At 50.3% G+C, this 19,453-nt stretch overlaps 1 protein-coding gene across 1 annotated transcript; it reads right to left on the bottom strand.

The window, feature by feature from the left end:
* Positions 1-616: 616 nt before the first annotated feature.
* FAIM2 (Fas apoptotic inhibitory molecule 2) lies at positions 617-19,090 on the bottom strand. Its single transcript, XM_009914568.2, has 12 exons — positions 18,648-19,090; positions 16,883-17,063; positions 13,729-13,832; positions 13,504-13,568; positions 12,660-12,713; positions 10,271-10,321; positions 9,683-9,722; positions 9,144-9,181; positions 7,864-7,951; positions 7,189-7,284; positions 5,305-5,358; positions 617-3,491 (listed from the first exon to the last, which is right to left on the bottom strand). Exons 1-12 carry the CDS (start codon positions 18,660-18,662, stop codon positions 3,342-3,344), a joined length of 936 nt encoding a protein of 311 aa, XP_009912870.1. The 5' UTR covers positions 18,663-19,090; the 3' UTR covers positions 617-3,341.
* Between the last annotated feature and the right edge of the window lie 363 nt (positions 19,091-19,453).

Raw genomic sequence — 19,453 nt, forward strand, 5'->3', positions numbered from 1 at the left:
ACCCGCCTTTTGGGCACAGCTCCTTCAAAAGCACAGAGATCTGTTGCAGCAAGATGCTGCAGTTGAGACTTCTGTCCTCCGAGAGCTCTGACAGCCTGGACTGATCAGCCCTTCAGAGCTAATGGAGAGAAAGATGAGTTTTCACCTCCCAGTGTAGGCATTAATTTAGGTCAGGTGAATTGCTCTCTGGAGGCATTTCTTTTTCCCATTGACTCTAGAGAAAGCTTAGTACATCAGCTTGCTCTCCAGAGCTACAGAAAATGCTCTCTAAGCAGGTGCCTTGCTTACATCCACTTGTTTTTTAATCCTGTGGCCACTTAAACCAAGCCTAAGAGACAACAGGATCCTCACCCAAGGAGCCCTTTGGCCCTCAGTTCTGAAATGCTTCTCATGCATGATGCCTCTGCTGGAGTCATGTGCATTTTATTACTTTGTGTAGGATGTGTTCCTTAGTCATAACCAGAGAAGGGACAGCCTGGTCTCCATTAAAACTTTAGGCCATGCCACATCATGCCTCAATCTTGTCTATGTTTTCTGTTTTAAGGGATTGAAGCACCAGCTGTGCAACCAGACCTTCCTTCAGCTGTACTACAGTAACAAGACCTCACAACAGCAATAACAGTTTTGCAACAATTTATTAGCAATGTTCAGAGAAAATACAAAATCCTATTTACAATGAAATCATAAGAATGGTCAGACAAAAGGAGCAGGGGGATACAGAGCCAGGGTCGGGATGATGCACACCTCAGGTAAGGGACATCCACACAGAAGAAGAGAAGCAGACCTGCACATGCCCTGCGCAGATGGTCGGGGAACCCAGAAGGAACATGCCTATAGCTATATCCCACTACTAAACTTGTGTTACTTGGCCTCATGAGGACTTCCACCTCTCTGAGCATGTACGTGTTACTGCTTCAGTCTGAGTGCTTTTGGTAGGTCTGGCTTGGATGGACTGCAAGCCATGGGGTCAGCGTAGAAGAGGGACCAGGACACATGCAAGAAGGGAGCCCTGTGGAGGGGCATAGGAGGGCAGCGAGCCATCCCCACTCAAATGGCCTGGAGATGGAGCAGGTGCCATGCAAGCTTTTCCCACGCAGGAGCAGAAAGCCAGGACATAGCAGCAGCTCAGGCAGCAGCAAAGTTACTCCACACCAGAAGGAAAAAGAGCAAGAGATCCAGAGTGGGCTGCAGATCCGTGTTCTCCTCCCCAGGGTCCCAGGCTATGCAGAGCCAGTTTGGAGGAGTCCTGGTGCAAAAAGGAGGGCTGCAGAGCTCTGGTCTAGATTGTCCTCCAGAGAAGGACTTTTAGGACAATTTCAGAGTCAGAACTCATCACATAATTCCACACTCCCTCCTCAAAAGCTGGAAAGTAGAAATACCTACAAGGCCTTTTGCTGTGAGAAAAAAAAAAAAAAAAAAAAAACAAAAAACCCAAACCTGCACAGCCAGTCTGCTAAGATATTTCAGAAGTGCCTACATGGGTCTGAGCCAGAAAATTCCCTCTTTAAATTCCTATTTCATAAACTTTTAGAATACCTCCCATGTTGTCCTCTCTCCCAGTTCTGCCCACTCAGCAATTCAAGGCCCTTGTTTCTTCTCTACAATGCACTGCAGAAATCAGTGGATCATGAACTTAATGCTGTCATCACTTAATAGTTTCCTTTATCCCTAAAAAGATTTTGGCTTTGGGATCTTTTTGTTTGTTTGGGGGAGGAAGGTAAAGTGGAAAGCATCAGTTGTGCTCCTGTGTGACCATTGACAAGGTCAGTGCAGCCACAGAGGGACTGAAGCATTTTTACCCTCTGCACAACAACTTTTCTCTGCCCAGCTCGGGGCATTGAACACGTGTGGTGGGAGGATAAAACATGTGAAGGGTAAAAGCCAGGGCAGCAGCAGAGGAGGAATGTGCAGTACGGAGCATTTTGGCATAGCCTCTCTCTAACACGCAGGGATTGCTAGAGGCAGCTCAGTGACGCACTTGCCCTGGCATTCCCAGAGAGATTGAAGATACAGGTTTCTATCAGCAGGAAGGATCACTTTTTAAATAAGAGCAAAAGGCCTCTTATCTCCACCTGGAGCTTTACAGTTAGAAATTAGCCAGCTAATCCCCAAACAGGGGAATGCGAGCAAGGGGAAGATGGAAAGTTACCTGAGCACTTGGAGGTATCCAGTGCTCTCACCAACATCCCCGTTTGGGGGAGCAAAACTGGAAAATGGCCAGAGCAAGAGACCACATCGATGTTTGCTACAAAGCAGTACCCATTTTGAACAACAGGCATTCACCCTGGCCTCAGTCTCTGGGTAGTAACCACTTAGGACCATTAATCTTGAGCAACCAAGACAATTTTGTGAAGGCATCAGATCCTTATAATGGGTCAGAGGATCTCAGCCACCCGTTTCCCACATCAGATGGTGCCTGGCTTTGCACAGGCTCTGAAGATCAGCCTCTTTCATCAATTCTCTGCCAACAATCCTTACATGAGATCACAACCCTCCCAAGTGAAAGGTCACACTTCTGAGAGAACTGACATACATGGCCCCCTTGGGTGGGAAGGTGAGCCCACAGCCGATGGTCCTGCTATCCCGCTCTGGGAAGGAAAGAAAGCGCATACTCAGCCCCACAGCCAGGTGCAAAGGATACAGAAGAATTCTTCCTGCAGGGGCATTAGGGATGTCCTCAAAGAGGCTGCACGTCCTGAACAACAGGTTCCCTTGTGCCTGGAGGACTGATTGCTGGGACATCCAGACTATGTGATCCCGTGCTCTGCACTTCTAAAAGCAGGCACTATCAGGAATATATCTCTGCAGAGGCCACAAGGCTCCAAATGAATGCAGAAGAGAAACAGGGGAAAAGGCTAGGGAAATCCTTGTCCCCCCTTTGTTCAGCTGGTTTTCCTGCCAGGATCCTAGCAAAATTCCCTACTCTTCTCCCCTTAATGATATTTTCCCTTTGCAGAGCTGTTCTCAGCACTTTGACATCCCATGACATGCAGGATGCAGACAGGCAACTCTGACAGCCTCTGGGGAAAAGAAGATCTTGGTCTCATGCCTCCCAATCTCTGGTCTGGTTTGATCTCATCTCAGTGGGAGTGGAGGGAGCAGAAGAGACATAACACTTAAGCCCTGCTTTGCTTTCTGGGTCACAAAGGCCTAACAGCATATATACAAGCTGCATAAGGAGCCCAGGGGCTTTGCTCAGCTGATTGAACGGAGCCTGCTAGTGGGCCAGAAAGGGTGGGTTTGGTTTTGTTTGTTTTTTTAACCCTCTTTCCCTCCTCTTTTAATATTTTTTTCAAACACTTGCGTCTTGCCAGCAAAGAGAAGATACTGCCTTGCTGCACTCACTCCTGGCTGGAGCCAAAGAACTGGAGGAAGAAGGAGAAGATGTAGATTATGTCCAGATAGATATTGAGGGCTCCAAAGATGTATTCCTCTGGGTTCAGCGAGTACCGACGATTCCCCATCAGCATCTGGGTATCAAATGCCAGGAACTGTGAGGAAAGAGGAAGAAACCCGATGACAGTCACATGGAGATTTGGCACAGGGAGGCAAGAAGTGCTCTGATGACAGGAGTTCTCCCAGTTGCTTCACTGTACCCAGAACGAAAGTGCAGCCGCTTTTTACAGGCTGTAACTCCAATTTAAAAAGCTCAGGACAATGCACTGAACAAACTGCAACTTTCCCCTTCCTTCATTTTACTCTTGATAGTCAAACCCCAAGCCTAACTATTAGTCCAGGCCTGCTTCCTTCATGGTTTATCCATCCCAAATGTGTCCCAGGATCAGGTCTGGAGCAGTTCTCCCTGCTCCTCCTCAGCCAGTCCCTATGACTTGTTATTCCCAGACCTCCCCCAGTTCAGAAACAGCTGCCAGGTAACAAGGTGACCTGGACCCAACATGACATTCCAGCAGCAGCAGAGCAATAGGATCGAGAAACCCCAGATCCTGGGCAGCACCAAGGTCTGCAGGGCTGCCAGCTGAGGTAGCCAGACCCAGAGGGGAGCTAACGCCTTTCTGAGGTACAAACACAACTGAGTGCAGGACAGATTTTACCAGTGAAGTCATCACAGTGGGAATCCACTGCCCAGCCTACCTGCAAGAACACAGCACTCACAGAAACAACCAGGGGCTACAAGGCAGGCTGGTGGCCCAGCTGCAAGAAAACCTGCACCTTGTTGCATGACTTCAAGCCTAGTATCTTCTCCCATCTCACATTTACTCTCTCTGTTAACATAGCCTGCAACAGACACCCTGGCATGGAGCTCTTTTGGGCTGGCTGGGCATCTTTGCCATCGCCCGGGGTCAGCTGGCACCTTTGCCCTCCCCAGCCATAAATAACAACTGATCTCCCCAGACATTGTCAGGCTGAGCTGAGGTTCTGACTGAAGTTTATGGGGTAATTATAAGATGTTTAGCCTACTCATATGTTACAGAACAGTCTTTAATCATGAATCACAGAAGAAATATCCGAGCTCACTTGAAATGACTTTTATAGCTAATAAATGAAATTGCTCAACTGTTCTTATTCACAACATGCCCAATGGGCACCGCCTTGAACCCCAAGGCAGCCCTCCTCCTGACCCCCACCTCGAGGTAATGCCAAGCACCTTCCCAGACAACTCCCACACCTGAATGGCAAGCACGGCACTGCTGGGACTTGCTCTGGGAAGAGGCTTGCAGGAGGGACTGCCAGGGAGCAGTCGAAGGAATGAATCAAGTCTTTTCAACTTTCATTGGAGGAGCTGCCCAGCTGCGGGGCTTTTCCCACCTGCAATGAACCTTCCTAATGCCCTTTAATCCCAAATCATGGCCTCTCACTGTCTTTCTCTACCTCTGTTTCTGTTAGTCAAACTTATACCCAATCCTTGGCTCACTCCCAGTCAACCAGACTCAACTTGACTTTGCTCACTTCTGCAGCCTCATTTCCTCCCCAGGCCCCCTTTGAGCCCTGCAGTCCAGCTCCCACTGATGTGCCAAAGCTTACTCTCCGCTTTTCCCACTCCAGAGATACCTTTTTGTCCTGTCCCTACAATGCTTTCTGCTGTTCACACCTAGTATTGCGCATACAGCATGGGTTTGCCAATCACACCATGCCCTGCACCAGTGCTGTCACGTACACCAGCACCTTCTTGGGACAAGGCTGAGGTCACTGCAATAATTGCTGTTCATGAGCCATTTGAGGATGTGAAGCTCTCTGCAATCCTGCGACTCTCCCTTCTCCCTTCCCCAAGCACCCTTCAAGGCTAAAAGCATTTACTCTTTGCTTATTTTTCCAGCATGTTCCCAGGCCCCAGCACCCACTCACCATAGTAAAGATAATGGCACCAAGCAGAGCATAGATCGCATGGAGCCAAGGGACCTAAAGGAAACAAATCCATCAGTCAGTGCCTGGGAGAAAACTGGTTAATTAGGACTTGGCACAGAAGAGGGCTTAGCTCTCCTGTGAAGGATACACGTTAGGGAAGGTGCTTTAATAGCCCAGGATGGACTTGCACCAGTTCCAGCTCCAACACAGTTTCTGTTGTGGACCTTTTCATGGCAAAGAACAGGTCACTGCCTCAGTTTCCCTCTCACTGTGGCCTTTGTATCCATTTGGCTCATAAGCTTCTAGATTAGGTACTTGTGTTTCTGAAGAGCCTACTTTGCCACAGCCGCTGTCTCTGTGGAAATGTCTTAGCACTACCCTGACAGAAACATTTTGCAGCAGCCCTAGAAGGTGTTTATTTACCCAGACATGGCTGATCGCACTGGAGGAAGCACCAAATGCTTCCAAGAGCCAGACCCAGCTTTAATTAACAAGCATAACTTAAATGTGTTCATCTGCTGGAGTCACAGCAGGAAATTCACTGGAATTAAGATCAAACCTCAACTCCTGCTTGCTGTGGCGCAGTAGCACACAGTGCTAACGGAAATGTTACCTATATTCCAGGAAAAGGTGCCCACATGGACAGATGGCTGATTCAACCCAGAGATCACAGCCTGCCTCCCCAGATAGACAAGCTCATTACAAGGCTGCCTTAAGCTATGCTTATCTTGACAAGCTGCAAGATAAAGAGTAGTTGTGTCAACAGTTTAATGGCAGTGGCTTGGCACTGCAAGCGGGTTTACCCTCACGTTTGCACAGGGGAGAGGTGGATCTCAAGCCAAGACATCCAAAATTCAAGCTCCTGGTTTTAGAATCACCAGCCTGTGTATTTGTCCCTCATCAGACCAGCTCTAGGGCTAGTACCAGCGGGAGTTTCTCCTGCAGGTCTGGCCCTTAAAGTATGACTGAGGTCCCCAGAGAAGCCAGGTGATATGTGATGGGTTTGGAGGTCACTTAAAGGCTGCTGTGATCAAAGCTGGGTGCCTCTGTCTTCAGTGTGATGATGGTGGCTGCACAGGCCCACACACCTTCCCTCTTTCATCAGCATCTTCCAGGGTCTGTCAGGCTCTTGCCTGAATGACAACTCTTGGATGGAGACCAGACACTCCATACTGCCACACCAAACCCTCTATCAGGTGTGGTCACAAGCTACTCCAAGATTTCAGCTGGGCACAGCCAACACCAGCTGTGACCAGTGAGGCCAAAGGAAGGGGCTGGACCCATGCAAGGGGGGCTGGCAGCAGTTGGAGGAGCGTTAAGGTGGTCACTCATCCTCAGGACTTGTCCCTGGGGTCCAGAGGTGCTTCCTTCTGAGAAATTTGAGCCTCAGGATTTAAACACTGTGGGATGGTGCCTGTTGTTAGCATGAATACAGTCAGGTCTGGCCAGACAGGCACCCCACTGCACTTGTCCAGAGTCCAAGTCCTGCCCTGAATTTGGGACAGGAGCCCTGTATGGGGCAGGCCAGTGCTTTCACATGCTCACTACCCTGGTTTTACTGGAGGGGAAACTGAGGCACAAGCAGGTGATGTGACCTGCCATAGGGTCACTACACAGCTCCAGGAACAGAAACAAACTTCCTCAAGCCCCAGGCCAGTGCTGTCCTACAGCCCGATATCTGATTGTACAACAACCAGGCACCAGCCACCTGGTCTTGCCTTTTCTTTCTGTTGGTGTTTCTGCACATTTTTGGAGAGCAGGCTGGGACACACCTCTGCTCAAGCCAAGCCCTGGAGTTTGCCTGCTTTAGGCTGATCAGCTCCCAGCCTTGCACCAGAACTGGTGGCACTGGGCAAGGAAGGAGGGGCACAGGTCATTACTCACATATTGGTAGGGCAGTATCACAGCCAGGATGATGCCACCAAAGAAAAGCACCATGAGCATCACGAAGAGGACACCCTGGTAGGAGGTGAAGTCAAACTGTGGAGGCAAAGAACACCACGTTACAAGTGCAGAGTGCTGAAACGGGAGGCAGCGAGGGGAGCCAAACCTCCTGTGTCCACAGGGAGGGACTCCCCAGCAGCACACCCATCTTGCTGTTCCATGGCAATTGCTTCATCTGCATCTCAGGTCCTATAGCCCAGCACCCATCTGTACAGCACGCAGAGCCAGACAGTTACCATATCCCCTTTATCGCCACAGGCAAGAACTCAGTACCCATCGCATACCTGAAATCCAAAAGCTCATCATATGCATTTGTGCCAGTGCCCTTCTGTACCCTACAGCCTAGTCCTCAAAAAAAACCCCAACCAACCAAACAAAAAGCTTACCCCCACACATTAGCATCTTCCAGCCCCATCTATACCCCAACACATCCCTCACCCCAGCATCTGCCCTAATCTTCCTGTAACCTTCTTACATCTCGGCATCCCTCAGGTTGCTCCTGTATGCAGAGCCCTACAGACCTGCCTCTTCACACCTCACCCCCAGCACTGCCTGACCCTGCGTCCTACCCCTGGGAGATACCTCTCCCAGAGGGACTGATCAGCACGAACTCACCTTGGTCTGGAAGCTGAAGATCGTGACAGACAGACACACCAGGGCTGTGATCCCCAGACACAGAAGGACTGACTTGGTATTGTAGTAACTGCAAAATTAACAGCAAAACCACTTTTCAGTGTTTCCGACAGGGACAGGTGGAAGGAGGGATTAAGTAAGACAAGCAGAAGCTTAGCAGAGGTGTGCAAGGAAAGCATGAGTCCTAGGGGCACAAATGGCACTAAAATTATCAATGTTCACCCTTAATGTAAAAAGGGAAGGATAGAAAACACTAAAAAAAGACTAGATGGGTTTTCCTCCTGCTTTAAATAGAAGGTAGGCAGGAGGGCATGTCTATGCCTTCTGGGAGCTCATGAGCAGCTAAGATGGAGACTTACTATAAAAATCTATCTGTCCATGGACAGATGGAGAAGGGGGAGGATTCAAACTGGGAGGTAATAAAAATAGAATGACAAATGTCATTGCAGCACAATGAGAAATCAGAAAGCTGCAGCCACTGTACACTACTGATGTGCTTGTAACAGGGGATTGGGTCTTGGAAAACTGCAGGGAAGGAGGGATTTGAACAGGTAGAGAGACTGCAGGCTTAGGTTATAATTTTTTTGTATGTCTGACTCCTGATTTTGGTTACAGCACCAGGCTCAGCCCTAAGAAAAGCCAGTCCCCACTCTCCCCTTCGGTTTGATTGAAGAGTGATATCACTGGTATTTTCCCCAAGCTGCTGAAGCCGCTACTTTCTTTGTCCCCAGCACACATCCATCAACACCCACTGCTCATCTGCCTCATCACCAGGGACCCACGTGAACCAGAGCTGATCTTGTGAGCAGATTGTAACAGTAAAAACACAAGCAAAAGGGAGCAAGCTGTAGACTATAAAAAACCTGAAACTGCTGGAAAAAACTTCTTGTCTCACACCAGACCCATCTGCTGGAGTGCTGCTTAGTGGAAAAAGTGAGATCACAGTGTATAGTAGTCCCCTACAGACCATCCATGCAGGCACTGCCTTGTCCCTGGCTCTCTAGTGCTCTCCTATAGGGTTTAGCATAGCCAGGGACTGCCCTGTGGTACCTCAACTGTGAGGGAGAAGGGGATGCCACCATAGGTCTTGGGGAGCTTCTTTAAAAACTGTTTTCAAAAGGGAAGGTCAGGCTTTGTGTGGCTACTGGAACAGTTCCAGAGAGATCAAGTGGCCCATATATTTTAAAAGTAGGGAAGTTTTTTTGCAGGAAGAGACAGGACATAGGACCAAAAGATATCCAGAGATCACATGCCTAACCTACCTGGAGAGCATCCCGGTGAGATAAGCCATGGACAGTGTCTGGGAGGGAAAGAGAACCACATTACTTCTGCATTCATGTCCCAGGGAGACACACGCAACAGATAAAACATCTCAATTACAGTGACAAGGGCAGTGAAACCTAAACAGATGCTCAAGAGAAGCAATTTTTGCATAGTTTCTAATCCTCCAATGATTAATATCCACAAGGCAGGTTAAAATGAGGGCAGGGCAACACCTTGAGAGCAGTCCCACCTTCTCCATCCCTCTACCCCTCTTGCACAGGATTCCAGCACCCTACCCCAGGTCCCAACACTGACCAGCCTCTGTAGGCTTTTTTTTTTTTAAACAGAGGCTCCCTTCTTTCCTGCTTATCACATTCTAGTTCAATTACAGCTCCTCAGCCCAATTTCAGGGCAATTAGAGGATGAAACTCCTGCTTTCTGCAAGAATCCAGACCAGACGTCTCTCCTGCTTGGAGCCATTATGAAACCCATGCTGGTTGCAGGGGCAGGGCAGATGCTGTCCAGATGTGCTACTTACAAAGATGCTCAGCAGGATCAGATTCCATGGGAAATACCTCCTGCAAGTGAAGAAACAGGGGCTGGTCAGCCCTGCGATGCAGAGGGCAGAGGTAGTTAGCAGCACTGCACAACAGGTTACATAAAATGTGCCATATAATTAATGGCCTGTGCAGCAAATGGCAGGGGTGGTGCAAGGGGACAGTCATCCTGTCAGGAATGAGAGTGCATTTGAGGTGCTTCTAGACCAAGAGGGCAAACGTCCCCATGATATTCCAGCAGAGCAGCCAGCAGTGCCTTGCTCCATCGAGAGCAATGACCATCCTCTGCAGTATTTAATAATGATAATTTGGAGCTACACCATGATGCAATTTTTACTGCAACATAGCTTCCTTTCCAGTTGCAATTTGACTTCAGCTTTTAATGCTTGTTGCAGCAACCCACAACTGCATCAGGCCTAAAACACAGCTGCCACCTCAGTCCCTATAGGACTGTGTCAGCATGACCCCACCCCATCTCCACAACATTTTTAGTCATGCTTGAAACAAGAGGAAAACATTCATCCTTCATTTCACAGGGCTGTTTCAAATCCATAAAGAAAATATTTTACCTGGGTCCAGAGCAGCAAGCAAGAATCAAGTAGGTCACAAAGAAAACAGCACTGCAAAGAGAAAAAGAGCAGTTTAGGGAGGAAAACCCAAGGGTTGTGTGTTGATGCAGGGCAGCTGACAAGTTTAAGTGCTCTGCTGCACTGTTTAAAATGCAAGCACCGTGCCAGAAGTTGAGGCTGGGTAGGAAGCAAGGCAGTTACGATCTCTCACCGAAGCTGTTTTCTGCCCAAGGTGGGACAGCACAAACGTCCCTGAAAAACCTGAAGGATGGTTTTAGAGCAGAGCAAGGGTAGCATTCAAGTCCAGGATAGACGGAGCACCCAAATGTGTTTGTTCCTGACACCTCATCAGGGCACGATTTGCTCATACAGAGGTGGCCAGACTTTGCCCCTCATTTCCAGGCATTTCCTGGCTTGGTGGGATCAAGGCATCCTGCTGGGATTTCAGCAGCACTTAAACCAAGATTCACAGGGCTGTTAAAAGTGACTTGCCTAAGACCAGATGGAAGGTCTGTGTCTGAGAAGGGAACTGGTCCCATGTTACTGCACCAGTGCTTGAGGAAGAGTTCAACAGCAGAAGGATCCTCCAAGGTCAGTGAAGCTTACAGACCCAAGCCTAATATGCTGTTGCACAAGCCATCCCCAGGTCACAGGAGAGTTATTTATCTCACATGACCCTTCAACAAAGCAAAAAAATCCAACAGCTGAAGGATGGTCTCCCCCTGCTCTGGACGTCACGCAGCCCGGGTGTTTTTCCAGAGTGCTGATGGGTTATGGCACAGTGGGAACCTGCTTTCACCCAGCGCCTGGGGGGAAAGCAGCTTCCAAGCATGCCGATGACTGCATGATAGCCAGTCACCTTAGGTCTAATAAATGAACGTGACGGCAAAACCCACAGGCCATGATAAATGCACCAGAGATAAACCTGAGCATTGCTCTCCCACAGGGAAACCAGGAAAGCTGGAGTGGAAACGGCTGAATAGATGGAAAGAAAGCATGTAGGGAGCAAAGAGAGCCATTGAAGTTGTCCATCTTCTTTGCATCCCTTGTTGCACATCTGCTCTTGCTTTATTCCCTCTGAGTCATCACCCCAGCAGTAGGAAAACACCCTAGGGCACCCACTTCTATTTTTACAGAGGTGTATGTAGAGTTAGGGTCTCTGTGTACAACGGAGGTCCAGATCCAGGTCGGGACAAGCAATTGGAGACACTGGGATGGAGGGAAGGGTTGGCTTGCTGGGAGGTGAAGCAACAGACAAAGTTTAAGTCCCTCAAGTACAGACCCTACCCCCAGCTGGCCCAAGATGTGTTTGATCCTACGGAAAGATAGGAAGAAATAAACACTAACTGGCCAATAAACTGCAAGAGATGAACCCAAAGGTCAAAGCATAGACCCGAGCAGAGCTTGGTCTTGTCTCCCTACGAGGCAGCGCTGCTTCTCCAATCTACCAATTGGCCAAAGAGGAGCACGTTATTTTCCCTTAAGGTCAAAGAGGCATGATGATGCGCCAGTTCTCTTCTATTACTGTTATTTCAGGTCTCTAAGTTATATAAGCTGGTGTCTCATCTCTGGGCCTGGACACATTTCATGGTTTGGGTGTGAACTAATTAAAGCCAAGTTCACAGAGCCTTGTTCACAGACAATTGCATCGCACACTCTGCCTGCTTAATTAGCAGCACTAACACAAGCGGCATCCAGGAAACCACCACAACTGCAAATATACCAACGCATGGAAGCACAGCCTACACTACCTCCGAGCTGACCTTTTGGACCAGGCTTGACTAATGAATGGCATCCCAAATTCTGGGCAGCGAGAGCAGCTCTGTGATGAAGACCCAGGCATGACAGCCCCACTCAGACATGGCCAGGAACACCCTAATACCTCCAAATGCACCCACCCAACACCCCCTTCATTGCCTGCACCCTTCTTCACATCTGTTGCATATCAAGGCATACAATGTAAACCCAGGCAACCTCCTTGCTTTCAAAAGGACAATCCCAAAATTAAGCCTCTAAGGTACCCTCAGCACCCTTTCAGGTCTCACATCTGGGTTTCTGCAGTGTTTTCCTGGAAGCTCCCCTGTTTTGCCTGATTTGCTCTGCAAGCAGTACTCATGTATTTACTTTGACCTTGGTTTGTAGAGCCCTCTTTTTCAAAGTATTTGGAGGTATCCGGCATCTCTCATGTCTCATACTCATTTAGGTGAGATTTTCCATCTTCTTACCTCGGAGTTATCCATGAATTTCCCCAGCTCTCCCTGCACACATTTTGGAGCAATTCTTCACATGCAAGATACAAAAGTGTTTGGAATGTGTCTCCACATCACCACAGCCACATCCAGAGCTGTTTGGAGCATACATGGCCATAGGAAAAGACAGAGATACTCACTAGGAAGCCCAATACCAGGCAGAGTGTGTCTGAATATACCCCTTGACCGGCTCACTGCAAGACAGAGAAAAGGGATGCTGAGCAGAAAGCACAAAAAAAGCCAATCCCTTCACAGGTTGCTGCTAAATTAAACCTGGAAACACACACAAGGGGATGCAGCACGGGGTATGTGGAAGGAAAAAAAAAAAAGAAACCAACAAAACAACAAAAAACATCATGGCTGAATCTACCTGGCAGAGTGACCAATTGGAAAGAAATTCAACCTGTCAAGTTGGAACGACGGCCCTGCTGTTATCAATTACACAGTCGGGCTTGCTTGGGGAACGGCTGCTGCCTTCTCCAAGAAGTGATTAAAAAGCTGAAATCCTCAGGCTGACAGTGATTCATTATTTATTCTGGAGGCAACATGAGCCACGCATGCCCAAAATGCTCAGTCATCTGAGCTAGAGACAGCCGCTGCTCAAGTGTGGGGTACCTGCTTCTGCAAGGGGGGGGGGGCGGGGGGCGTAACCCAGCCCCTGAAGCCAAGGTAGGCTGGGATCTGATGGCCTTGATAACTCCCAAAGGAAAAATACAGCAGTTAATACTCAAGGGCAAGCAGCCCAGGCCTCTTGGCTAGCGATAGCACCCAGAATGGATGATACACCATCCAGAGGACATGCAGGAAAGGTAGCAGAAGTACTGCAGGACCTCTCAGGGTTCCCTCAGTTTTGTTTTTCTATTGGAGCACATGGGAAAAAAATTCAGGTATCTACATAACAGACAACACCCCCAAGTAAGCAGTAATTCAGGAGCGGGTCATACACAGGACAAAGCAAGCATCACTGCTACACAAGACACCTACCAGAAGGTGAAGAAAGCCACAATAACAACCGTGACCAAGAGCTGGACCATCAGGATGGCATAAACCTGCAACAAAAGGCAGCCCATGGGTGACCTGCAGACTCTCTTCTTCCCACCCAGCCTGGGGAAGCCAGCAAAGCCATTACAGCCAGGTCCCTCCAAGGTCTCAGAGCTAGTCACCTGCCTTCATAGGGGAAGGCTGAGCCTGGAGACACTTGCCCCTTACCTTCCTGATGAACACTCTGCGCACATTCCTGTCATCCCAGCTGAAGGTCGTGAGCATCTCCATGTCCCCTGGGTACCCGCCACTGCCATAGCTCGGGCTCGTGCCTGAAGCAGAAGCCAGACAGATCAGGTCCTACCACCCGGTTCCCTCCCCAGCTGCAATAATCTGACCCCAGGGATTGACTACAGCTCAGGAGGCCCACATTTTAAGGTTTTCTTGTTGCACTGCAAAACTGAGGCTTGCTGGGATGCACTCTGCTCCTTTCCCACTCCTGCACCTTATTAAGACCATCTCTGAGAACAGAGGAAACCACTTCTGCAAACCCCAGCACAAGGACACCAGGGTTAATTCCTGTCTATGGTAACACCGTATCTTTAATGGCAATTAGAAGGCTCATATCATATCCTTGCTCATCTTTCACTGAATGTTAAAGCATCCCCCCAGAGGAGCCATGACTCAGCACCTCAGTCATTCCCATCAGGAGCTCTGGTGCAGGAGGATTCCCTTGCTGCTCTGTAATTGCTTGAGCTTAGACTGTGTATGCATCATGTCTTATGTCAACAGTGTGCCCTCCTCTCCTCTGAGAGAAGCTCGTTACAGCCAGCTTTTCCGTAAGGTCCAATCTTATTTCCCATGCAGGGAGTCAGAGCACAGTTTAGCAGCAAGCCTAAACAAGGGGGAAAACTCCAGTGCTGCTGCTGAGAGTACCTTCCCCAAAAATCATTGCACCACACAACCCAGCTTTGCTTTGCTGAAGGCTCTGTAATGCAAGCTGCTGTTGCTGTAGTTTCCCTGCAGATGGGCAAGGAGGAAGGCTGGACCATAAAGCATCAGTTTGCTCTGCAGCCTGAAGGGAGATGGAGGGAAACACCAGAAAACATCTGCCTGCCGGGGAGGCAACTGTGCCAACAGCCAGGGATGAAGGTAGCAGTAAGGATATTACAGGGCAGTGGGTTACAAGGAGAAACGCAAAGCAGCAGCTTCTCCCTACTAAGATCAACTTTACAAATTAGATACAAGAATCAGCCTTCTCCATCTCCCGAAACTCATGCTCAAGAAAAAAAAATAAAACAAATACTGAAACCTCAGTTGTCTTAGTACATCATTCCCCTGTGCTATTTGCTTCTCTTGCAAATATCCCCTTCCGTGTTACTAACTCTCCCCGCCTGGGTTTCCTATAGAATGAAGGCTTATGCGATTATACCAGCTATACATTCATGTCCCTGCCTGTTTGACAGATGCCTTCCCTCCTTCTCAAAGCTTTTTAGCTCAGTGATACTCAGATCCTTCAAGCAGATGGAGGAAAGACCCTCTCAAACTCAAGAGGACAGACTGCAGACACCAGGAAATCCAAACTCAAGGCCCTGGTCCTGGATTTCTTCTGTTTTACTGGTCAAAGGTTGCTTGCTCTTATTGCAGAAGCCTCATCCTAAAGATGCCCCTGGCAGGAAATAAATCCCTTGTGCTCTTCTTGTGCCTAATAAATCTCTCGTGCCTTCTTCTACACCTCAGTGGAGATGAAACTCCTGCAGTATGTCCTCTCTGCATTTCTGCGAGATCTGTCATCACCCACACGGGGCCGAGAGCACCTGAGGCCCATATCCCCAGGACACTTCAATGTCTCCTGCATCAAAGCAATCAAGGCATCTAAATACCAAATTAGGCATCTAAATGCCTCGGAGGAATGGAGGAGGTTTCCCCCTCCCTGGCTAGTGTCCCCAGCACCTGCATCACCTCCCACCCACAGCCACATCTGAGGCAGCAAGACAGCATGTCCCAAGCTTATTAGTAAAGAAAGCAACCCAAAACACGCACCACTTCCATCCAGCTACGACCAGTCCCTTATAAGCTGTTAGACACAGCCCCATGGCATCTCCCCCACCAACCCGCCACAGTACAGGGGCCACAGCTTGCAGCATGGCTGAGGGCAAGGAAAAGGGAGAAAGACATGAAATCAGAGGAAAACATAAGCAGGGATCAGGGCACAGGACCCAGCTGCAGAGAAGAAATCCTGCCAGGCTTGTCAGGGAGGGGACAAGAGATGACATCTCCTAAACAAGTCTTCCGGGATACCCAAAATACCACCATCCTAACCCATCATGACAGTAGAAAGACCCAGATGGTTGTTAGAGCAAGCTGGAAGATTATTTATCCCCTCTGTTTCTGACCCCTGAAGGCAAACAAGAATGGGAAAAGTCTGTGAGACCATTGGAGTGTGCAGACACACACGTCTCAGAGGGGTTTAGCTTGCTCTTACCCCTTCCCCAAACACCTACATCCCTGCAGCTGCGACCGTCGCCACTGGATGGAACAGGCAATCAGCAAAGCACAGCAGAGGAAGAGGACTGAGCAGAGACAGAGGACCCAGGAGTCATTAAATCCAGTCCCTCCAGCGCTCTCTCCAGTTCAAGCTGTGCTGACCAAGCAGTTGGCCACCCCAGCAGACTTGCTTGCCGGCCACAGCATCCTGCATCCATCCCAACTTGCCGCTATACAGCCATTCCCTGGCACTGGGCACAGTCGAGCCTTTGTCTGCTTGTCACAACCAAGCAGAAGCTGCACGCAGCACCCACAGAAGAAAAGCTGTCTGTTTGCCGAGAAGTCAGCCACAAAGACTGATGCTAGAACAATTCAGCCTTCAAGTCCAGCCATGTGTTAGCCTCCACTGGCTCTGAACACCGGCTCATAGCAGCCAGACATCACTGATGCCGCAACACCAATTTTGCCAGTTCAGCGGCTTCTTTGAAAGCTGGGGTTGAGCAGGAGCTAGAGGGGGAGGCTGCTGCCTGCAGAGCCAGGAGCATTGCACCAGGACTTTTCCCAGCCCTGGGAAGGGGCATTTCCCAGTGCAGCAAGCTAGGAGAGGGGATTTTTCCCATCCCAGTACTGGGAAGGATAGCAGGGACAGAGCACTGGAGTTTAGTCCCACCTCTGGAAGGCAGTGTGGTCTAGTGGTTGGGTAAACTAGCTTTTACGTATAGATATAGACTTACATGGCTTATAGCTACAGCTCTAGGCTGAGTTCTACCAGGGACCAAACTGGGCACCACATCTCTAGTTCCCCTTTTCTCTATAAGCCCTTAGGGGGAATCTCTGCACCCCTCTACCCCCTCTGCAAGGAGCTTGCCCTGGGTACAGCCACAGGAGGACTTACTGGGGTCAACATAAGCCCAGCTGGGGTGGAGCGGGACCGATGGAGGAGGAGGGTAAGCACCAGACTTCATCCCTTCTCCCGCTGTTGCCTCCTCATAGGTTGGAGGAGCTGGTGGAGCCGTGGCATTGTCCTTCTTCTCCCCTTGCCCCTCAGAGTTGGGGGGTTTGTTGTTCACAGAGAGCTGCACAGAAAAGGGAGGGCAGAAGGGAGACATTAGACTGTAAAAACAGCACAGAAACTGCCCTGCAATGGGAACCCAACAGGGCACGGATGGAGGTCTGGGGGTCCCTCCACTGGGGGGAGGGATCAGGAACTGGAAGGACACCCACCAACTCCTGTGGGGTGACAATGGGCCCATCCCTGCACCCCCAGGAAGGAGCATCCTCTGGTGTGATTGAGGGAATAGGTGGGAGAACACCTGACATGTTAAAGGGGATGAAAAATTATAGGCCTTGCCCAGGCTCCTCTGTGGTGCCTCAGGCTCATATGTAACATGATAAGCATCCAAATAATTCTCTGCTTTTCAGCCTCCTCCTTTCTAAATTTTCCCTTAAAAACCAGCTTTCAGTCACTGGGCAGAAAATCCTGAACTCCTTCATTTCCACTTACACCCATATTTGGGGGAGTTTCTTCTAGCCCCCAGGAAAACCATGCTCTGGTTTGGCCCTCCAACACTTTCTTCTAGCTCATTCCCCTCTGCCCATCTAGAGGCTCAGCCTTGCTGCTTTCCATACTTTGAAGATGCAGCTAAGGGACTTGGCATCCCATGTCTTCAGACTATGAAATCCCAGCAAAGATCCAGCCTTGGGCCACCTGAGAGCTTGCTTCTCCTTGGGAACATTATCCATTTAACCTTCTAGATCTTTGTCATCCTGGGATAAGTTATGAGCCTGGTATCCTGCCCTTGCTGCCAAAGGGGGTGCCAGCTCAGCATCAGGGATAGCATCCCCATGGATCACAGGGATGGGGGACTGAAAACCCAAGAAGTCCAAAATGAAGCAGACAGACTAACCAGCACTGCAACACACAGCACAGACCCTGTAAGAAAGTCTTAAATTACAGGTGTAACAGGCCCTTGAAAATAAAGCCAGGATACCAGGCTGGGATGTGCACCACAAGCAGTTCCAGCTGCCTCAGGATAACTGTGCCACCTCCTGTGCCAGCTCATAGGGACTGTCCTCACCCTGTCCTTCACTACGTAGCCCTTAGGTATAGGGTGGCCAATATCATGCAAGACCCCCAGAGATACCCAAGGAGATACAAGAGGGACGGTGCTGCCTGCATCCAGGCAGCCTCCAGCATCGTTGTCATGGCAATGGTGCACTCTGCAGAGGATGCATAAACCCCCCCTCGCTGGTCTCAGAGCCTTGGAGAACCCCCAAAATCCAGAGCTCCCTGGAGCAGGAAGGAGGTGCCAAGGGCTGACTGCTGGGGGCACGGATGGAAAAGCACAAGCACCCCATTGAGCTCCCTGACACCCGGGATGGGTGGAGGAAAACAGCCACAGGTCCAACAGCAGGGTTGAGCTGCACATCCAGCACCAGGACAAACAGCCCCCAACCCCATAACAACACAGCCCTCCGTCCCCTTTGCCAAAAACACCCCCAGCGCAGGGGCCAACACACCGGGCCTGTGCACGGATACCCGGCTCCCCCCCCTCCACAGCGATTATTTTATTCCTTAAATCCCCTCCCTTCGACCCACTTTCCCCCTCTAACCATGCAAACAGGACGACTCGCCGTCCCAGCACTGGCCTCCCACCTACCTTCCCCTGGGTCATGGCTCTGGGCTAACGATGATGCCGCCCGACCCTGCAAGCGGCAGCAGGAGGGAAAGGACCGTAGCTGAGCGCAAGCCTCCTCGCCGGCTCCTTTCCACCCCCTCTCCCGGGATGTCTCGGCTCCGGCTGCAACCGCTGCAGCATCCACAGCCTGCGCTGATGCCTTCACCTTCTAGCAACATCCACGGAGCAACGGGCGCTGGAGGGAGGAGGACCGTACCATTCCCAGCCTGCCACACAGGGGGAAGCCGGGAAAAAAAAAACAGCTAAAACGGAGGCGAACGGCCACCGGCAGCGATGGGGAAGATGGACGGACACGGCACCGGGGAGATGGCGGCAGGGTCCTGCACCGCGGGGTGGGAAACGGCCACCCCAGAGATGCTGAACTCGGCAGGGCCGGGATTGCAAAGGGGAGGGAGACGGGAAGGATGCTCTTGCTGCAGCATCTCTCCGCCGCTGCGCGTCAGAGACGACCACGGGCCAGCGAGCAGCAGCTTCCACAGGCCCTGCTGCAACCCGGCACAGCAACCAGGGCTGTTGTGGGGGGGCTGGAGGGTCCCCTGGGGTAGAGGGGAAGGCTGGAGCCAAGTTCTGTAACAGGAGAGCAGGAGGGAGGAATCACACAGGGCTCTGGCTCCCTTCCTGACCCTTTCCAGGCTTTGCATGAAGGGGGGGATCGCAGAGAGGACGAGGTTCATTTGCCCCATGTGCCTTGTCCTCTTGGGACTTATGCAGCCCCACCTGGGGGGCACAAGGAGGGTTTGGAGGTGTCCCAGGGCAGCCAGCATGCT

This window comes from Haliaeetus albicilla, chromosome 18 (assembly GCF_947461875.1).
Source record: "Haliaeetus albicilla chromosome 18, bHalAlb1.1, whole genome shotgun sequence".
Lineage (NCBI taxonomy): Eukaryota > Metazoa > Chordata > Aves > Accipitriformes > Accipitridae > Haliaeetus > Haliaeetus albicilla.

What these genes read in the sequence shown, in the direction of transcription:
- FAIM2 (XM_009914568.2), bottom strand. An exon ending in TGATCCTGCTGAGCATCTTT is followed by an intron (nt 9,182 to 9,682) that starts GTAAGTAGCACA and finishes TTTCCCTCCCAG; the next exon opens with ACACTGTCCATGGCTTATCT. An exon ending in TGATACTGCCCTACCAATAT is followed by an intron (nt 5,359 to 7,188) that starts GTGAGTAATGAC and finishes TGTTTCCTTTAG; the next exon opens with GTCCCTTGGCTCCATGCGAT.